Consider the following 19,510-nt stretch of genomic DNA (forward strand, 5'->3'; position numbering starts at 1 on the left):
TGACTTTGTGGAGACAGACATGGGATCAGATCACACTGACAGACTGGACATTATGGAAGCCTCAATGTAACGACACTTTGTCTCCCTTCATCTGCACATTAAAGAGAAACAAAGATTAAAAGTCTGCAGGGAGGAGAGAGAGTGATGAGAGTTATTGTTTCATGTGAAACACAGTGAGATGAGATTAGCTGAACCACTGATGTGAAGAGCTAATGTTCATCAAAACAGGAAGCAGGAAGTAAATATTAAATGTCCTCTTTCATAACAATATGTTGAAATATTTGTGTCATTCCAGACTTTCTGCCTGTCAACTCTCAGAGACTCACGTTGAAGTTGTGGCCTCAGCTCTGAAGTCCAACCCCTCCCATCTGAGAGAGCTGGACCTGAGTTACAACTACAACCTGGAGGATTCAGGAGTGAAGCTGCTGTTTGCTGGACTGGAGAGTCCACACTGTCGACTGGAGACTCTGAGGTCAGTTCACTAATTTATGTATGTATTTATTTGTATTTAGGTGTTCAATTAAAATACCAAAATCTCCTCAGGCAAAGGCCCGGAACATTACGATGCACTATTGCACTATTTAGAAGCGTAGTAGTAGTAGTAACGTCTCTGTGTCAACAACTGTCAAATAAAATAAAGAAAATACACATCAATTATATTTGAACAATTATTATTCTTTTAACTGGATGAATTATAAATAATACATAGAAATACATCAATAAATGTTTTTCTCATTTCAAGTAAAATAATGTCTGGATTAAAGAATAACTGACAGAAAGCTTTCGTAAAATGTGCATCTTAAAATAAAGTAATTCATTTTAGAAAAATGAATTTCACTGAATTTTCCTGCAGCTTTAAATTCAGTTCATTCAGGTTGAAGTGATGTCAATCAGAAATCAATATTATATTTTTCTTATATTCTAAAAAGATACATTTGTGAGCATGGACTTCATCTGTGGTCTTTAAACCACTTGTTTCAGCTCTATTGTCTCTGGTCACATCATTGGACAGTGAACTCATGTGTTCGGATTCTGATCTCAGGTTTATTTTCTGTGACTTCATTTCAGATGTGAGATGGTACGTTTGCTCCAAAGAGTTGTTCTTTGTCTCGTAGTATCGCTTCATTCACCGCTTTGAATAATCGTTGTGGTCTCTGAACATGTGAGACAAACTGATTTTAAACTGCCTGTGTGGAGAATTAACCTCTCGTGTCTATTCTTGGTTATAGACTCTGGTCTCGCTGACCACTCTCCTCTATTTGGAGAACGTCATGTGAAATAGCTGCTGTGACTCACGTAATTGTCGTATTCTTCTTTCTCTTTCCTCGTCTCCCCCCCTGTGTCACGGTGTGTGAACATCTGACTCGAGTCAGTGAACTTGTCAGAATACTCTTATCTGATTGGCTGAGCTGCATCACGTGATGTGATTTACAACGCATTGGTCGGCGTGTTTCCTGCACCGCTGAACAAGTACCGTAAAGGCTGAAAAAGGTGCGCCGGTTAAAATAGAAGCGCTCCGTCAAAATAGAATCGGTTTTAGGTCCTGGGTCCGGATACAACGGCGTCTGGGTCCGGATCCGGACCGCGGCCCGCCTGTTAGTGACCCCTGCTGTAGAGTGTGTGAGGAAGATGAAGGAGGAGGATGAAGATCTGATGACAGCAGATACAAACTCTGTGTAAACAGAGAGAGACTTGAATGCAAAGCTGAATGAAGGTGAAGTTGTGAACTGTGGTGATCTTCATGATATCAGAAGCTGATGAGGCTGCTACAGAGACAACCACACAGCTGCTGTGGTGAGATTAAAGCAGAGCTCAGAGTAATAAGCAGCAGCCTAACACAGGCCCACACGTCTCCACAGAGCAGGCTTTGAGAACACAAGTCTCTGTTGTCATTACTAGAACAAGATGTCAGCTGAGACCAGTCATAGTGGAAGTGGCTCTTCAACAAGTGATGATGATGAATGACATCATCAAACTGTAGATGTTTAAGGTTCTAACTTGTTTCCAGGTTCTTGTTGACAGCAGGTCTAACTGTGGTTCTGTTTTCATGTTTTGTCTCTTTATCTGAAGACACAGACCTTTAGGTTGCAACAACAAACACATGTTGTTCTTAAAGGGCCGGTTCATATTGGTTCAGGTCTTTCTCAACACAACACTCACGTGTCCAAACGTCCATTCAAGAGTTCTTGGTGTCTGTAATCTGTCCACACTGTCTGTGATGTTCAGGACTAAATCCACAGTCTAGTTCTGTAGAAATGACTTGTAAAGTTGATCTGAACTAATCTGAGGCTTCACATGTATCAAGTCAGTCTGTTGTGTTTGACAGTGGCTGTATTTGAAACCTCACACTATACGAGCAGTTTGTGCTGATTTGACCAACATGTAGCATGTAGCATGTAGCATGCTAACAAAAGCTAAATCTACAGTGTGACAGAAATACCTGATGTTTAACTGATTCAGAAAGAATCTCCAGTCTACCTCTCCTTCTGTATCCCACAATGCAAAGCGCTGGAACAGCACATTCTTCATTCTGTTTCATCACTAAATTCACTAATGAGAACTTTTGAGGAGAGAAATCAACTTTGTAGATTTCAAATATTGTCAGTTAAATTGATGGTGAATCCACATGTACGCACAATGTACTGTGTACACATGTGTACAGTACATGTACTGTGTACACATGTGTACACAGTACATGTACTGTGTAGTACTGTTTTTGTGTACTGTGTAGTACTGTGTACATGTACTGTGTACTACCTTCCTCAGCAGTACGTAGCAGGCGGGTTGAACTCAGTGTTTCCTTGTTGAGCTCAGTGGAGGAAGAGGAACTCAAAGAGGGAATCTGCTCCTCAATAGTCTGTAACTTTGGTTCGTCTGACTCAGACTGCTGAAGCTTCATATTAGTTTCAGCTGAACTTGTGAAGTGATTTCTTCAGTGTAGTTGTGTTATGAAGGGACCACTTCACACTCAGTCTGACAGGAGGAATGATTACTGCCACCAAGAACTCTGGTGATGGACAGATGACATGAAGACACACCTGAACACATGTGGACCTCTCCTGTTGAACACATGAAGCTACTAAGCTACCAGATACACAAAGAAGAAGCTCATGGAACCAATGAAGTCATGAACCGTCTTTGAGTCCAACAGGTCTGATCTGATCTTGATCCTCTAGTTGCAGACCTGACTGAGACCAGCAGCATGGTGTTCATCTGTGTTGACATCAATAGGTGATGAATGTTGTGGTGACATTTGGATGATGTGTGTAGAAGGCTGACATGATGATGATCCACAATAACACAACGACAAAGAGAAAAGCTCATTGATGAGGACAGAGTCATGTTGAGCTACACATTTACAACATGAACACATCTGATTGGATTATAAATGGATTCTTATCTTCTTCATTTATTCTTTATTCAGGTTGAGGAGCTGCAGTTTGTCAGAGATCAGCTGTTCTTCTCTGGCCTCAGCTCTGAAGTCCAACCCCTCCTCCCATCTGAGAGAACTGGATCTGAGTAACAACTACGACCTGAAGGATTCAGGAGTGAAGCCGCTGTGTGATCTTGTGGAGAGTCCACACTGTAGACTGGAGACTCTGAGGTCAGTTCACTAATTTATGAAAAAACACAACTTACATCCATAAAGTTGTAAATTAGTTTTTATTCATATTTTCATGTTTCTTGAACTAATTTTATTCTGCAGTGACAAAAGAATGTTCTCTTAAAGAACCTGTAGAACATGTCCACTGTTAGTTGTTAAAGTAAATGAATGTTTCTAGTTGTTGGTCAATGGTCACATCTGTAGACAGAAGATCCTCTGAACTAATACTTGTTTTATATTGATGACGTTTACTTGATGAATAGAAATGTTTCTTTTGGTTTCTGTTCATTTAAATGTGTTTTCACAAATAATATCTGAACACACACACACACACACACACACACACACACACACACACACACACACACACACACACACACACACACACACACACAGAGATCGAGTCATATTTCATAAAACAGCTGTTTAAAGGATCAATATAGTCTTGATCCTCTAGTTGCAGACCTGACTGAGACCAGCAGCATGGTGTTCATCTGTGTTGACATCAATAGGTGATGAATGTTGTGGTGACATTTGGATGATGTGTGTAGAAGGCTGACATGATGATGATCCACAATAACACAACGACAAAGAGAAAAGCTCATTGATGAGGACAGAGTCATGTTGAGCTACACATTTACAACATGAACACATCTGATTGGATTATAAATGGATTCTTATCTTCATCATTTAATCTTTATTCAGGTTGAGGAACTGCAGTTTGACAGAGATCAGCTGTTCTTCTCTGGCCTCAGCTCTGAAGTCCAACCCCTCCTCCCATCTGAGAGAACTGGATCTGAGTGAAAACTACGACCTGAAGGCTTCAGGAGTGAAGCTGCTGTGTGATCTTGTGGAGAGTCCACACTGTAGACTGGAGACTCTGAGGTCAGTTCACTAATTTATGAAAAAACACAACTTGCATCCATAAAGTTGTAAATTAGTTTTTATTCATTTTTTCATGTTTCTTGAACTAATTTTATTCTGCAGTGACAAAAGAATGTTCTCTTCAAGAACCTGTAGAACATGTCCACTGTTAGTTGTTAAAGTAAATGAATGTTTCTAGTTGTTGGTCAATGGTCACATCTGTAGACAGAAGATCCTCTGAACTAATACTTGTTTTATATTGATGACGTTTACTTGATGAATAGAAATATTTCTTTTGGTTTCTGTTCATTTAAATGTGTTTTCACAAATAATATCTGATCATTGATGTTGATCTTTAGGACACACACACACACACACACACACACACACACACACACACACACACACATACACATAGAGATCGAGTCATATTTCATAAAACAGCTGTTTAAAGGATCAATATAGTCTTGATCCTCTAGTTGCAGACCTGACTGAGACCAGCAGCATGGTGTTCATCTGTGTTGACATCAATAGGTGATGAATGTTGTGGTGACATTTGGATGATGTGTGTAGAAGGCTGACATGATGATGATCCACAATAACACAACGACAAAGAGAAAAGCTCATTGATGAGGACAGAGTCATGTTGAGCTACACATTTACAACATGAACACATCTGATTGGATTATAAATGGATTCTTATCTTCATCATTTATTCTTTATTCAGGTTGAGGAGCTGCAGGTTGTCAGAGATCAGCTGTTCTTCTCTGGCCTCAGCTCTGAAGTCCAACCCCTCCTCCCATCTGAGAGAACTGGATTTGAGAGGAAACGACCTGAAGGATTCAGATGTGAAGCTGCTGTGTGATCTTGTGGAGAGTCCACACTGTAGACTGGAGACTCTGAGGTCAGTAGAGGGTTGGACTCAGTCCATGCTGGTTCCAGCAGTATTGAACTAAACACTGATCCAGTATTTCCTGTAAACCTCCAACCTTCTCAGTGAAGCTGTGAGAGGAGAACGCTGACAGGCTTCAGGATTGGACAGAAAGTCAGCCAATCAGACGAGCCAGAAGCTTGTTGTGATCATGTGTTTGAGTTGATGTGAAGACGACTGTTGTTGTTGTGTTCAAGTCTGCAGGAAATCCCGCTGTTTATCAGCTGACAGCATCTCAACATGTATAGAGACAGTGGTCCTCATCCATCAATCTGATCTGATCTGTTCTCTCTCATTGGAATATTTCAAAGAGATGAGACGTTCAAATGTCAGTGAGACTGTGGTTTTTATCAGCTTTGAACCCATCATTACAGTGAGCAGTGAACACCTCTCTGTTTCTGCAGTCGTGATGCGTTCAGGACCCTCAGCTCTTTATCTCCACTGTGTACTTGAGTGAAATGTGCAGAGTGAACAGACTTGATGTCCAAAGTGTCTGCAGGTGTGTGAGCTTGGAGCTCAGTGTGTTCACTCCAATACGTTAAGATGAGAGCTGAAAGGACTGAAGTCCTGCTGCTCTTTCTACTGGATGAGCTGCATCACTGACTGACAGCTGATGAAGGGAGTCTCTGCAAACACTCGTTCATCTCTTCTTCTTCTTCTCTCCTCAGATGGGAGTGATCTCACTCAGACTGAGTCCAACATCATCTCTGTGATCCTCTGGATCTGATCAGAGGATCATCAGAGGATCTGGACTCCTCCAGTCCTGCTGCTCCTCACTGCACCTGGACCTGGATTTAGTTTAGTCCTTTGGTTCCTTCATGTGTTGTGACCCTAAAGTGTCTCTGCTGATGAGTTGTGTTCATGACAACATGACAGTAGATGAACACATGTAAATGATGTTTCTGCTTTGCTTCCTGTTGCAGCTCCTCCCTGTGGAACGATGGAGTTCTGCACTTTATTTACTCATATTTCTCAGTAACAGTGAGAGTTGATGTCACATGTATGAAGTTACCTTATTACCACCAATACCAGCCTTTTCTCATGTTATAACAGACTCAGATTAGCTTGTAACAAACAGGAAGAGAAGATAAAACCTGAACCTGAACTCAATAAATACATAAAAATATCTTTTATTTTCATGTTTTCATTCCGTCTTCACATCATGTTCATCGTAGTTTGTTCTTTGTTCTTTAGTGATCTGTTGTATTTAAAGTTACTGTGAGGAACTTTAACTTAGTGGTGGTTCTGTCGCCCCCTGTGGTCTAAAGCTGTAGTGTCTCTGAGCTCCAGAGTCTCTTTAGAAAACCTCTCATGTTACTGCAGCAGGTCTGACAGTCTGCTCCTCTCAGTCCTGGTTCTGGTTCTCCCGTGCCTCCCTTCCCTCCAGCGGGTCCAGCAACACGTCCTGGGTCTCCAGCAGCGTGGTGTCGCTGTTGACTCCCAGAGAGGAGAAGCTCTGCTCCTGGAGGAGGAGGAGCTGATGCTGCCGGGAGCTGAGCTCTCCTCCTCCCTCCGGATCTGTTCACGGTGGACCGGTCTCTGATCAGGACTACACAGACTGGTTCATATAGAGGATCAGGACTAACTGAGACTGGTTCTTATAGAGGATCAGGACCAGGTAAAGGATCCTCACTGTATCTTTAGATCAACGAGGGTCTTTGGGGTGAATCCGTGTTTTGGGGTGAAATCAGTGACGTAAAGTGAGCAGCACGTCGAGACCACCAACCAAAACCTTCTCCTTTGGATGAATCGTTCACCTCGTTATCGTGCAGATACTCAGCTTCATCCAACGTCAGACAATCAAACAGAAACAACTTTCATGTTTTTACCAACAACATGGTGGTTTTGTTCACAAGTTCTCTGAACCTGTAAAACAACAACGTTCACATTGAACAACATTTAAAGCTAAACTGCTGCAGAATAAAACATTTACAGACATTCAACGTGATTCCTCAGAGTCGTTCTGTGGAAGCTGAGTCTGTTGATGATGAATATTTACAGACTCGTCTTCATCATCGTCATCCTGATATCAGGACTTCATTAGTTCATGAAGTCACAATCGTGACTTTCAGTCAATAGTTCATCTCCTGCAAAGATCAGAGCTGTTGTGGCTTCATGTGGGCTAACGTCACATTATTATGTATTTTAGTATATTTTAGAGTCACCTTTGTGCCTCTCGTGTCTTACCGTTAAATTAGAGTCACTGAACTAAGCAGACGACTTTGTGACAAACAAATATCCTCCAATCTTTAAAAAAAGATCCAGAAAGTCCTTCAGCAACACCTCCATCAGTCCTGAAGGTGTTTCCAGAGTCCACAGACTCTTCTGAACATCTGGAAACTCATTCTGTCTGTTGATGAATATATTTGTACCAGTTTTATAGGATGTGAAACATCAACAGAAACAAATATCACTAATGAGACCAATGTAATAAAAATGTAGCTTAATGTACAAACTGAACAAGGAGATGTTTGATTTCTGTACCGTCTTTGTTTGGATGATTAAAAAGAGTTACAACTCAGGAACCAGTTTTCACATCTTGTCCACAGGTCACCAGATGAATGTTCTACAGCTGTGAGTTCTTCTGGATCTGGATGGATGTTGGATGTGTTGAGCAGCAGGTTGTTGTGGTGGCACCAAGTGACTGTTTGGGCTTCCTGCTCCCACTGACTGTGCTCCTTGTGTTTGGATAGGAGACCTATTATGGAGTCACCAGAGTCCTTCAGGATGTCAAACTGTTTGTGTAAAGGGACAAGAGACGGGGACAGGACCCAGACCTGGGGGCTCCTGAGGATCAGGACCCAGACCTGGGGGGGTCCTGAGGGTCTGATGAAAGCTGGTTCACCTTAACCCACGTCCTCCTGTCACACAGAAAACACTCTCTCAGTTGTTGCAAAGTTCAGCTCTCTTACCGGCTGCCTCTCTCTCTCTCTCACTCACCTCTCAACACACCCACACACTTCTACAGGAACTCACCTGATTTCCTGTAAATGAAGAGGGGCGGAGCTACAGTGGTCATGTGATCCAGGTACATGAGAACAGGAAGAGAACCCTGATGTGTTTATCAGAAAGTTCAGACTCCATTTTGAGTCACAGAGCAGAAGGAGAGAAGCTGAAGGCTGAGGCAGCGTGAGTGTTGATCCAACATGTGATTGTTTTACTGTCAAAGTGTGTGTGTGTGTGTGTGTGTGTGTGTGTGTGTGTGTGTGTGTGTGTGTGTGTGTGTGTGTGTGTGTGTGTGTGTGTGTGTGTCAATTCCTGTTCTCTCTTGATTCTTGTGTCATGAGCTCACAGTCAGTGTTAATGTTTTACTCTCAGACTGACTTCAGATCAGAAGATGAGTGGTTGTGAGGAGGAAGAGGAGGACGGAGCAGAGTCTCTAGTCTCCGGCTGTCTGTCTATGAAGAGTGATTGGTCCAAAGATGAACCTCTATTCTTCAGTAAAGAACCTGGACCCTCAGACACACAGTAAGAGAACTTCTACTAACTCATTCATAGGAGTCATTTTCAGTTCCTGTACCTCTGACAGTGTTCTCTGTAGATTTAGAGGTTTTGAGTTGAGTTTGAGGTTCTTCCTCTTAGTAGCAGTGACAGCTGTCAGTCACCTAGAAAAGCTGTAATGTAATCTAAGAGGACTACTACAAACTTTAAAAGCTTCTAAATATCTGCAGTAACAGTAGTTTGTGTATTCAGATCTACTTGAATGTCTTTGTTGTTATCAAAGATTCATTCTGAATAAAATCATCTTGATGTTTGCAGAGTTCAGTCCAGACAGAGAGCAGAGTCTCCAGGATCCATCTGTCTGTCTATGAAGAGTGATCGGTCCAAAGATGATCCTCTGAACTTCAGTAGTGAACCTGGACCCTCAGACACACAGTAAGAGACTGTTTTTACTGTGAGCTGACCTGATGAAGATGATGCATTGAGGATGAAGACTAAATGTTCTGCTCAAAGATTTATATTATATTTTCATGAGATGAAGCTCAAAGGTTCACTTCCTACAGATTCAGAGCTTTCAGTGTGAAGCTTTAAATCTTTAGTAAGTGGACCTTTGAGTTCAGACTCTCTCCTCCAGATGTTGATCCTGAAGGTCTAGAACAAACATCATGAGCAGAACTGATGTAAAAGTTCTCTGCTGACAAAAACCAGACAGGAAATGGTCAACTGTACATTTGGAGCTCTTCTGTTTTCATCACGTTTGAATTGATCCTTCATTTGATAGTTGACAGTAGAAAGTGACGGAAAACAGACATGAAGAAGGAAAGTGTGTGGACTTGAACCTGAGACTCCACTGTTACATGCTGTGTGTTAGACTGTTGGTCCACCACAACATGTAGACCTCTTCTGACCTCAGTTCAAACACAACCAACTCAAGCTGAGCTGATCACAGACACTGTGACACAGTAAAGGACATGATCAGCTCTCTTTAATGGAGGACTTTTACTGTGAAGGAGCTGCAGGAAGTGTTGAGTTAGTTATAAACAAACTACAGACAGATCACTAAATGTTTCATCAGACAGCCTGATAGGAAAAGCAGCTGATTAGAGTTCATGAAAGCAGGAGAGTTTCAATAAAAGAACATTTTCATGACAGACTGAACGCTGAATTCAAAGAGAAAAGTAACACTTTAACTGTTCTCTGTGAACATCTGAGCTTCTACACACTTTAGTCCACATCTGGATGTTTTTCATCAACAACCAACAAATCATTTTAGTTCTAAATAAATGTCTTTACAGAGAGAAGAAGAGGAGTCATGATTCTGAGGAGGAGCTGACGTCCAGATCCAGAACCAGAGCTGGACTGCAGACAGCCAGTGAGACCAGAAGTGTCCAAAGTAAGACTGTCCTTTTCTCTGCTGATGTCTTCATGTCTGGAAACAGGACGTGTTGTTTTAATACAGAGACACTTGTTGGATTGAAGGATGTAAACACACAAAGGAAGAAGGTCTCATTGATTCATGATAAACTTGTGTAACAGTTGTGGACAGGGCATGGAAGGAGACCACTCAAAAGATAGATTTCCAGCATTTATTTGCTCCTTCAGAAGACGATATATAACCCATTCATGTCCTTCTGGTCTCTCTCTCTCTGCACATCTGCTCCTGAACATGAACAATATCAGAACTCGAGGACATGAATCTGTGAGGCACCATGTTGGTGACATGACACAGGGCGGCCTGGTGTGATGCAAAGAGAGAATATACAGTTCAATGAAAACAGCTACAAAAATGATATTATACAGTGAGAACAGCTGAGTAACGTGATCTTATGAGCAGTAAACAATGTTCAACATAAACCGTTCAATTTCAAAAGAAAACAAAACAAACGCGGCTTCATTCATCCAAAAAATCCTCAACAATGCAAAACACTGTGAGGGGAAAGATTAAATATAAATAACTTAAGATAAAAATTCACACATACTCAATAAGATCATTAAATGATAAATATAATACATTATAAATAATAATATATACACCTGCATAAATAATCACATTTTAATAAAAATATTTTATTGTTTCTAAATTCTCAGTGACTTCAATAATAACGAGATCAAGTTAAAGGAGCTGTATTTAACATTCATATTTATATTAGTGATTAAATATGAATTCATATCTCATCAACATCTATCATCTCTGTAAAGATATAAAGAGATAATAATTCATAACGTGTTGCTGACCTGGAGACAGCTGCAGGTGGATTAAAGGTCCTTATTCCACCAGACGAGCCGCTCTGATAAAAATACGGTCCTAGTCTGTTTTTTGACGGAGCCGCGGTGTGTTTCAAAGAGTCTAACTGAAAGTTACTTTCACTCACGTGTCCCCGTTTGTAGGTTCAGATATCAGCCTGATTTCATTGTTCACTGATTGTTTTAGTCAAATCAATATCATATCTTCTTTATATGTTCTCTCTGGTTTCTCTGTTTCAGGAGATAGTGGTCTGCAGGAGGTTTTAGATGAACATAAGATCAGTCTGAAGAACAGATGTGAACGTGTGACTGAAGGAAGTGATGAAACAGGAAGTGGAACCCTCCTCAACAGGATCTACACTGAGCTCTACATCACAGAGGGACAGAGTGAAGAGGTTAATACCCAACATGAGGTCAGGCAGCTGGAGTCAGCTTCCAAGAAGAAGAGCCTCCATGACACTCCGATCAAGTGCCACGACATCTTCAAAGCCTCAGCTGACCAACAGAGACGCATCAGAGTCGTTCTGACGAACGGCGTCGCTGGAGTTGGAAAAACCTTCTCGGTGCAGAAGTTCACTCTGGACTGGGCCGAGGGTTTGGAGAACCAAGATGTCAGTCTGGTGGTTCTGCTTTCGTTCAGGGAGCTGAACTTGATCAAAGATGAGCAGTACAGTCTTCTCCAGCTGATCCATGTTTTCCATCCAACATTACAGAAGGTCCCAGCAGAGAAGCTCTCTGTCTGTAAAGTTGTGTTCATCTTTGATGGTCTGGATGAAACCAGACTTTCATTGGATTTCATCAACAATGAGGTCGTGTCTGATGTCACACAGAAGGCATCGGTCAACGTGCTGCTGACGAACCTCATCGAGGGGAAGCTGCTTCCCTCGGCTCTCGTCTGGATAACTTCCAGACCTGCAGCAGCCAATCAGATCCCTCCTTCACGTGTTGACAGGGTGACAGAAGTACGAGGCTTCACCGACCCCCAGAAGGACGAGTACTTCAGGAGGAGGTTCAGTGATGAAGAGCTGTCCAGCAGAATCATCTCACACATCAAGACATCCAGGAGCCTCCACATCATGTGTCTAATCCCAGTCTTCTGCTGGATCACTGCTACAGTTCTGGACCACATGTGGACTACAGACCAGAGAGGAGAACTGCCCAAGACCCTGACTGACATGTACTCACACTTCCTGCTGGTCCAGACAAAGAGGAAGAAGCAGAAGTACCATGAGGGACATGAGACGAGTCCTCAGGAGCTGACGGAGGCTGACAGGGAAGTTCTTCTGAAGCTGGGGAGGCTGGCGTTTGAACATCTGGAGAAAGGAAACATCATGTTCTACCAAGAAGACCTGGAGCAGTGTGGTCTTGATGTCACGGAGGCCTCGGTGTTCTCAGGAGTTTGTACAGAGATCTTCAAAAGAGAGAGCGTGATCTTCCAGAAAACAGTCTACTGCTTTGTTCATCTGAGTGTTCAAGAGTTTCTGGCTGCGGTCTACATGTTCCACTGTTTCACAAACAGGAAGACAGAGGTACTGGAGGACTTCATGGGGAAATACAAGTATTCATCTCTGGAGGACTTCCTGAAGACAGCCATGAAGAAATCCCTTCAAAGTAAAAATGGCCACCTGGACCTGTTTGTCCGCTTCCTTCATGGCCTCTCTCTGGAGTCCAACCAGAGACTCTTAGGAGGCCTGCTGGGTCAGACAGACAACAGTCCAGAAACCATCCAGAGAGCCATCAACAACCTGAAGAAGATGAACATTGATAATATCTCTCCTGACAGAAGCATCAACATCTTCCACTGTCTGATGGAGATGAACGAGCTCTCAGTACATCAGGAGATCCAAGAGTTCCTGAAGTCAGAGAACAAATCAGAGAAGTTTCTCTCAGAGATCCACTGCTCAGCTCTGTCCTACATGCTGCAGATGTCAGAGGAGGTTCTGGATGAGTTGGACCTGAAGAAGTACAACACATCACTGGAGGGACGACTGAGACTGATTCCAGCTGTGAGGAACTGCAGAAAGGCTCAGTAAGTCCAGATGTGATTAACTTCATGAATCAGTGTAGATCAGTAGTTTAGTTCTTCTAATATAGACATTATGAAATTCATATTCTTAAAATAGTGTTCCAGTTGTTTAATACTAAATTATAATTCAGTTATATTTCATCACAGATGTTCTTGATGTTTGAAATGCTGCGAGTGAAAACATGTTTCAGTTTCAGTTGGTTTAGTTTTCACTGTGAAGTTAATGAACACAGTTATTCTATTTATTCCTCATGATTGTTATATTTTATATTGATATCATTCTTCCTCTATTTATCTTCCTTTGGGTGATGGAGGCGACATGCAAACCTGGTGAAACAAATGAAGGACTTTAGAGGTTGTGTTTGAGCTTTCATCACAACATGTAGCAGTATTTTACAGTCATCACTTCATGTACTTTAGTTATTATTACATCAGGAGCTTCTACAAGGTGTCTGACATCATCACACTTACAGGTAACACCTGATTATTTTAACACTATGCTGAAGAGTTTAAATACCATCTGTATCAGGCCACGCCCCCTTCTTAAAGATAGGACCAGAAAACAACAACAAACCAACTTGAGTTCAGGGTTCTACCTCAGACTGTTTACATACATTTACATGAATTGACTTTTAATTTGTATTAATATAGAAACTTCAATAAAGTCAGATGTGAGGTCCTAAAGTATGTGAATGAAGTTTGTATGACAGCATGAAGTAGCCAATGAGAGCACAGGAGGACACATGTTAGACTCCTTCACAGCCAGTGGGCTGTAATGATGGTAGCAGTGAGGCCAGAAAAGAGTCCACATGTTTTCATACGTTGCTGGTTTCCTCCTCAAACTATTCAACATCTTTTCAGGTCAACTGCAGGATGTTGATTCTTTTATCCGTTGCCTCCATGAAGGAGTTCAGATTTCTACTTTAGTAGAATTCACCTTTACCCAGCTGAGTAATAAGAAGTATTGTTATTGTGGTTCACATGAAGTCCTTGTATGTCTCCTAAGATCCAGACCCTGTAGGGTCAGATGGAATGTGATGTACTTCTACTTCAGAGGACAACATTGTAGTTCTACATTTACCTGACAGAGAAATGTTAAATGTTGAAGATTCACATTTGACTCACAAAATAATTAAGAATTAAAATATGAATCATTATTATTTATTAAACTATCCAGCATCATGTAAGCTCCACCTTTAACAGACGTTAACAATAATCTTAATATTATTATTAATGTCATATTATTCGTTTTTTGATACTTTGGCAACATTGTTTTTTAACTTTCATTCCAATAAAGCCACTTTGAATTTAATTAAAAAATATGATTTATCTTTATCTTTCTCCCTTTACTTCAAGTAAATATTTTAATACATTACTTTTACTGAGCAGTATTAATAGTTCTACTACTAATAAGAAACAGTTTTACATCATAAACATGTTTGAGTTCTTCTTCTTCTGCCAAAACCAACATTCCCAGTTAGAGAAAGACTGAAAATAAATCAACAGCGTTTTCCTGAAGGCCTCAAATCACTAAATCTACCCAGAAAAACACACCCAGGTCTGTTCCTCACCGTCAGAAACATCAGAGAAATTCTTTCATCAGTTACTTTAGAGCATGGATTTAATGAGGGGCAGTAAAGTTATTATTATATATATATATATATATATATATATATATATATATATATATATCTGTATATCTGTCGTTTATGTCTTTAAAACACTTTTTTTAAAGTTCTGTGTAGATAAAGGATGTTTTTATCATTAATATAATTATTTAAATTGAGTATGTAACTGTTGCTGATCATGTTGAATGCTGTAACAGTGATTTAGTAGCACAAGAAGAGAAAAGTCATCACATCAGAGAACTGATTCAGTGATGTCAGTTACACATCAATATATATCTGAGGTTTAGCATTAGCATTAGCCACATTAGCCTCCATAAACTGCTTCATACGAGACAAAGACTGTCGCTGTAAAACTCCAGAGTGTTGAACCGAGAAATGTTGCATTTTATTGTTCATGAATTCAACTTTTCATTTTAAAGTTTCATTATTTACATCGTCCTGTTTTTAAATCATTTAATTTGTTCTTTTACTCAGAAATAAACTCTTTTATAAAGATCTTATGAACACCATGTTATGTGTTTAATGCTGATTCACTGAAACATATTTCTGATGACATCATGTTGAAAGTAATGCAGCCTCTTTGGTTTAATTGTGTTGAATATGTTCATTTAATCACATACAGGTCTAATAATATCAAGTAATGTGTCTCAGTCCTGTAACATTGCTCAGCTGTCTCTGGATGTGTTGGAGGTGAACCTGACAGCAGCAGGGAGCTCTAGTTGTTAAACTGCTTCTCTAATGAAGAAGGCTTCATGCTGACTTTGTGGAGACAGACATGGGATCAGATCACACTGACAGACTGGACATTATGGAAGCCTCAATGTAACCACACTTTGTCTCCCTTCATCTGCACATTAAAGAGAAACAAAGATTAAAAGTCTGCAGGGAGGAGAGAGAGTGATGAGAGTTATTGTTTCATGTGCAACACAGTGAGATGAGATTAGCTGAACCACTGATGTGAAGAGCTAATGTTCATCAAAACAGGAAGCAGGAAGTAAATATTAAATGTCCTCTTTCATAATAATATGTTGAAATATTTGTGTCATTCCAGACTTTCTGCCTGTCAACTCTCAGAGACTCACGTTGAAGTTGTGGCCTCAGCTCTGAAGTCCAACCCCTCCCATCTGAGAGAGCTGGACCTGAGTTACAACTACAACCTGGAGGATTCAGGAGTGAAGCTGCTGTTTGCTGGACTGGAGAGTCCACACTGTCGACTGGAGACTCTGAGGTCAGTTCACTAATTTATGTATGTATTTATTTGTATTTAGGTGTTCAATTAAAATACCAAAATCTCCTCAGGCAAAGGCCCGGAACATTACGATGCACTATTGCACTATTTAGAAGCGTAGTAGTAGTAACGTCTCTGTGTCAACAACTGTCAAATAAAGAAAATACACATCAATTATATTTTAACAATTATTATTCTTTTAACTGGATGAATTATAAATAATACATAGAAATACATCAATAAATGGTTTTCTCATTTCAAGTAAAATAATGTCTGGATTAAAGAATAACTGACAGAAAGCTTTCGTAAAATGTGCATCTTAAAATAAAGTAATTCATTTTAGAAAAATGAATTTCACTGAATTTTCCTGCAGCTTTAAATTCAGTTCATTCAGGTTGAAGTGATGTCAATCAGAAATCAATATTATATTTTTCTTATATTCTAAAAAGATACATTAGTGAGCATGGACTTCATCTGTGGTCTTTAAACCACTTGTTTCAGCTCTATTGTCTCTGGTCACATCATTGGACAGTGAACTCATGTGTTCGGATTCTGATCTCAGGTTTATTTTCTGTGACTTCATTTCAGATGTGAGATGGTACGTTTGCTCCAAAGAGTTGTTCTTTGTCTCGTAGTATCGCTTCATTCACCGCTTTGAATAATCGTTGTGGTCTCTGAACATGTGAGACAAACTGATTTTAAACTGCCCGTGTGGAGAATTAACCTCTCGTGTCTATTCTTGGTTATAGACTCTGGTCTCGCTGACCACTCTCCTCTATTTGGAGAACGTCATGTGAAATAGCTGCTGTGACTCACGTAATTGTCGTATTCTTCTTTCTCTTTCCTCGTCTCCCCCCCTGTGTCACGGTGTGTGAACATCTGACTCGAGTCAGTAAACTTGTCAGAATACTCTTATCTGATTGGCTGAGCTGCATCACGTGATGTGATTTACAACGCATTGGTCGGCGTGTTTCCTGCACCGCTGAACAAGTACCGTAAAGGCTGAAAAAGGTGCGCCGGTTAAAATAGAAGCGCTCCGTCAAAATAGAATCGGTTTTAGGTCCTGGGTCCGGATACAACGGCGTCTGGGTCCGGATCCGGACCGCGGCCCGCCTGTTAGTGACCCCTGCTGTAGAGTGTGTGAGGAAGATGAAGGAGGAGGATGAAGATCTGATGACAGCAGATACAAACTCTGTGTAAACAGAGAGAGACTTGAATGCAAAGCTGAATGAAGGTGAAGTTGTGAACTGTGGAGATCTTCATGATATCAGAAGCTGATGAGGCTGCTACAGAGACAACCACACAGCTGCTGTGGTGAGATTAAAGCAGAGCTCAGAGTAATAAGCAGCAGCCTAACACAGGCCCACACGTCTCCACAGAGCAGGCTTTGAGAACACAAGTCTCTGTTGTCATTACTAGAACAAGATGTCAGCTGAGACCAGTCATAGTGGAAGTGGCTCTTCAACAAGTGATGATGATGAATGACATCATCAAACTGTAGATGTTTAAGCTTCTAACTTGTTTCCAGGTTCTTGTTGACAGCAGGTCTAACTGTGGTTCTGTTTTCATGTTTTGTCTCTTTATCTGAAGACACAGACCTTTAGGTTGCAACAACAAACACATGTTGTTCTTAAAGGGCCGGTTCATATTGGTTCAGGTCTTTCTCAACACAACACTCACGTGTCCAAACGTCCATTCAAGAGTTCTTGGTGTCTGTAATCTGTCCACACTGTCTGTGATGTTCAGGACTAAATCCACAGTCTAGTTCTGTAGAAATGACTTGTAAAGTTGATCTGAACTAATCTGAGGCTTCACGTGTATCAAGTCAGTCTGTTGTGTTTGACAGTGGCTGTATTTGAAACCTCACACTATACGAGCAGTTTGTGCTGATTTGACCAACATGTAGCATGTAGCATGTAGCATGCTAACAAAAGCTAAATCTACAGTGTGACAGAAATACCTGATGTTTTACTGATTCAGAAAGAATCTCCAGTCTACCTCTCCTTCTGTATCCCACAATGCAAAGCGCTGGAACAGCACATTCTTCGTTCTATTTCATAATTAAATTCACTAATGAGAACTTTTGAGGAGAGAAATCAACTTTGTAGATTTCAAATATTGTCAGTTAAATTGATGGTGAATCCACATGTACACACGATGTACTGTGTACACATGTGTACAGTACGTGTACTGTGTAGTACCGTGTACATGTACTGTGTACTACCTTCCTCAGCAGTACGTAGCAGGCGGGTTGAACTCAGTGTTTCCTTGTTGAGCTCAGTGGAGGAAGAGGAACTCAAAGAGGGAATCTGCTCCTCAATAGTCTGTAACTTTGGTTCGTCTGACTCAGACTGCTGAAGCTTCATATTAGTTTCAGCTGAACTTGTGAAGTGATTTCTTCAGTGTAGTTGTGTTATGAAGGGACCACTTCACACTCAGTCTGACAGGAGGAATGATTACTGCCACCAAGAACTCTGGTGATGGACAGATGACATGAAGACACACCTGAACACATGTGGACCTCTCCTGTTGAACACATGAAGCTACTAAGCTACCAGATACACAAAGAAGAAGCTCATGGAACCAATGAAGTCATGAACCGTCTTTGAGTCCAACAGGTCTGATCTGATCTTGATCCTCTAGTTGCAGACCTGACTGAGACCAGCAGCATGGTGTTCATCTGTGTTGACATCAATAGGTGATGAATGTTGTGGTGACATTTGGATGATGTGTGTAGAAGGCTGACATGATGATGATCCACAATAACACAACGACAAAGAGAAAAGCTCATTGATGAGGACAGAGTCATGTTGAGCTACACATTTACAACATGAACACATCTGATTGGATTATAAATGGATTCTTATCTTCTTCATTTATTCTTTATTCAGGTTGTGGAGCTGCAGGTTGACAGAGATCAGCTGGTCTTCTCTGGTCTCAGCTCTGAAGTCCAACCCCTCCTCCCATCTGAGAGAACTGAATCTGAGTTTAAACTACAACCTGAAGGATTCAGGAGTGAAGCTGCTGTGTGATCTTGTGGAGAGTCCACACTGTAGACTGGAGACTCTGAGGTCAGTTCACTAATTTATGAAAAAACACAACTTACATCCATAAAGTTGTAAATTAGTTTTTATTCATATTTTCATGTTTCTTGAACTAATTTTATTCTGCAGTGACAAAAGAATGTTCTCTTAAAGAACCTGTAGAACATGTCCACTGTTAGTTGTTAAAGTAAATGAATGTTTCTAGTTGTTGGTCAATGGTCACATCTGTAGACAGAAGATCCTCTGAACTAATACTTGTTTTATATTGATGACGTTTACTTGATGAATAGAAATGTTTCTTTTGGTTTCTGTTCATTTAAATGTGTTTTCACAAATAATATCTGATCATTGATGTTGATCTTTAGGACACACACACACACACACGCACGCACGCACACACACACACACACACACACACACACATAGAGATCGAGTCATATTTCATAAAACAGCTGTTTAAAGGATCAATATAGTCTTGATCCTCTAGTTGCAGACCTGAC

The 19,510-nt window shown here is 40.8% G+C and overlaps 2 protein-coding genes across 6 annotated transcripts in view; both read left to right on the top strand.

Moving 5' to 3' along the window:
* LOC306712075 (uncharacterized protein) overlaps window positions 1-6,519 on the top strand; it is a 33,195-nt gene extending 26,676 nt beyond the window's left edge. The window contains exons 18-21 of the mRNA XM_079181175.1: window positions 296-472; window positions 3,425-3,604; window positions 4,310-4,489; window positions 5,196-6,519. Coding sequence (XP_079037301.1) covers window positions 296-472; window positions 3,425-3,604; window positions 4,310-4,489; window positions 5,196-5,424 — 766 coding nt within the window. The 3' untranslated portion in view covers window positions 5,425-6,519. The remainder of the gene's footprint in view (window positions 1-295; window positions 473-3,424; window positions 3,605-4,309; window positions 4,490-5,195) is intronic.
* A 1,983-nt stretch (window positions 6,520-8,502) lies between these two features.
* LOC306712202 (NLR family CARD domain-containing protein 3-like) overlaps window positions 8,503-19,510 on the top strand; it is a 48,345-nt gene continuing 37,337 nt past the window's right edge. For 3 of the 5 annotated variants that reach the window (XM_079181361.1, XM_079181360.1, XM_079181363.1), the window contains exon 1: window positions 8,503-8,528. Coding sequence is in view for 2 of the 5 variants with exons in the window: in XM_079181362.1 (XP_079037488.1) it covers window positions 8,737-8,867; window positions 9,159-9,275; window positions 10,136-10,233; window positions 11,325-13,113; window positions 15,790-15,966; window positions 18,858-19,037 (2,492 nt within the window). In the remaining 3 variants the exon portion in view is untranslated. Of the gene's footprint in view, window positions 8,529-8,717; window positions 8,868-9,158; window positions 9,276-10,135; window positions 10,234-11,324; window positions 13,114-15,789; window positions 15,967-18,857; window positions 19,038-19,510 lie in introns of all 5 variants that reach the window. The other 2 variants (XM_079181362.1, XM_079181364.1) reach the window with 2 other exon arrangements.

The sequence above is a fragment of the Pholis gunnellus genome (assembly GCF_910591455.1).
Source record: "Pholis gunnellus genome assembly, chromosome: 20".
Lineage (NCBI taxonomy): Eukaryota > Metazoa > Chordata > Actinopteri > Perciformes > Pholidae > Pholis > Pholis gunnellus.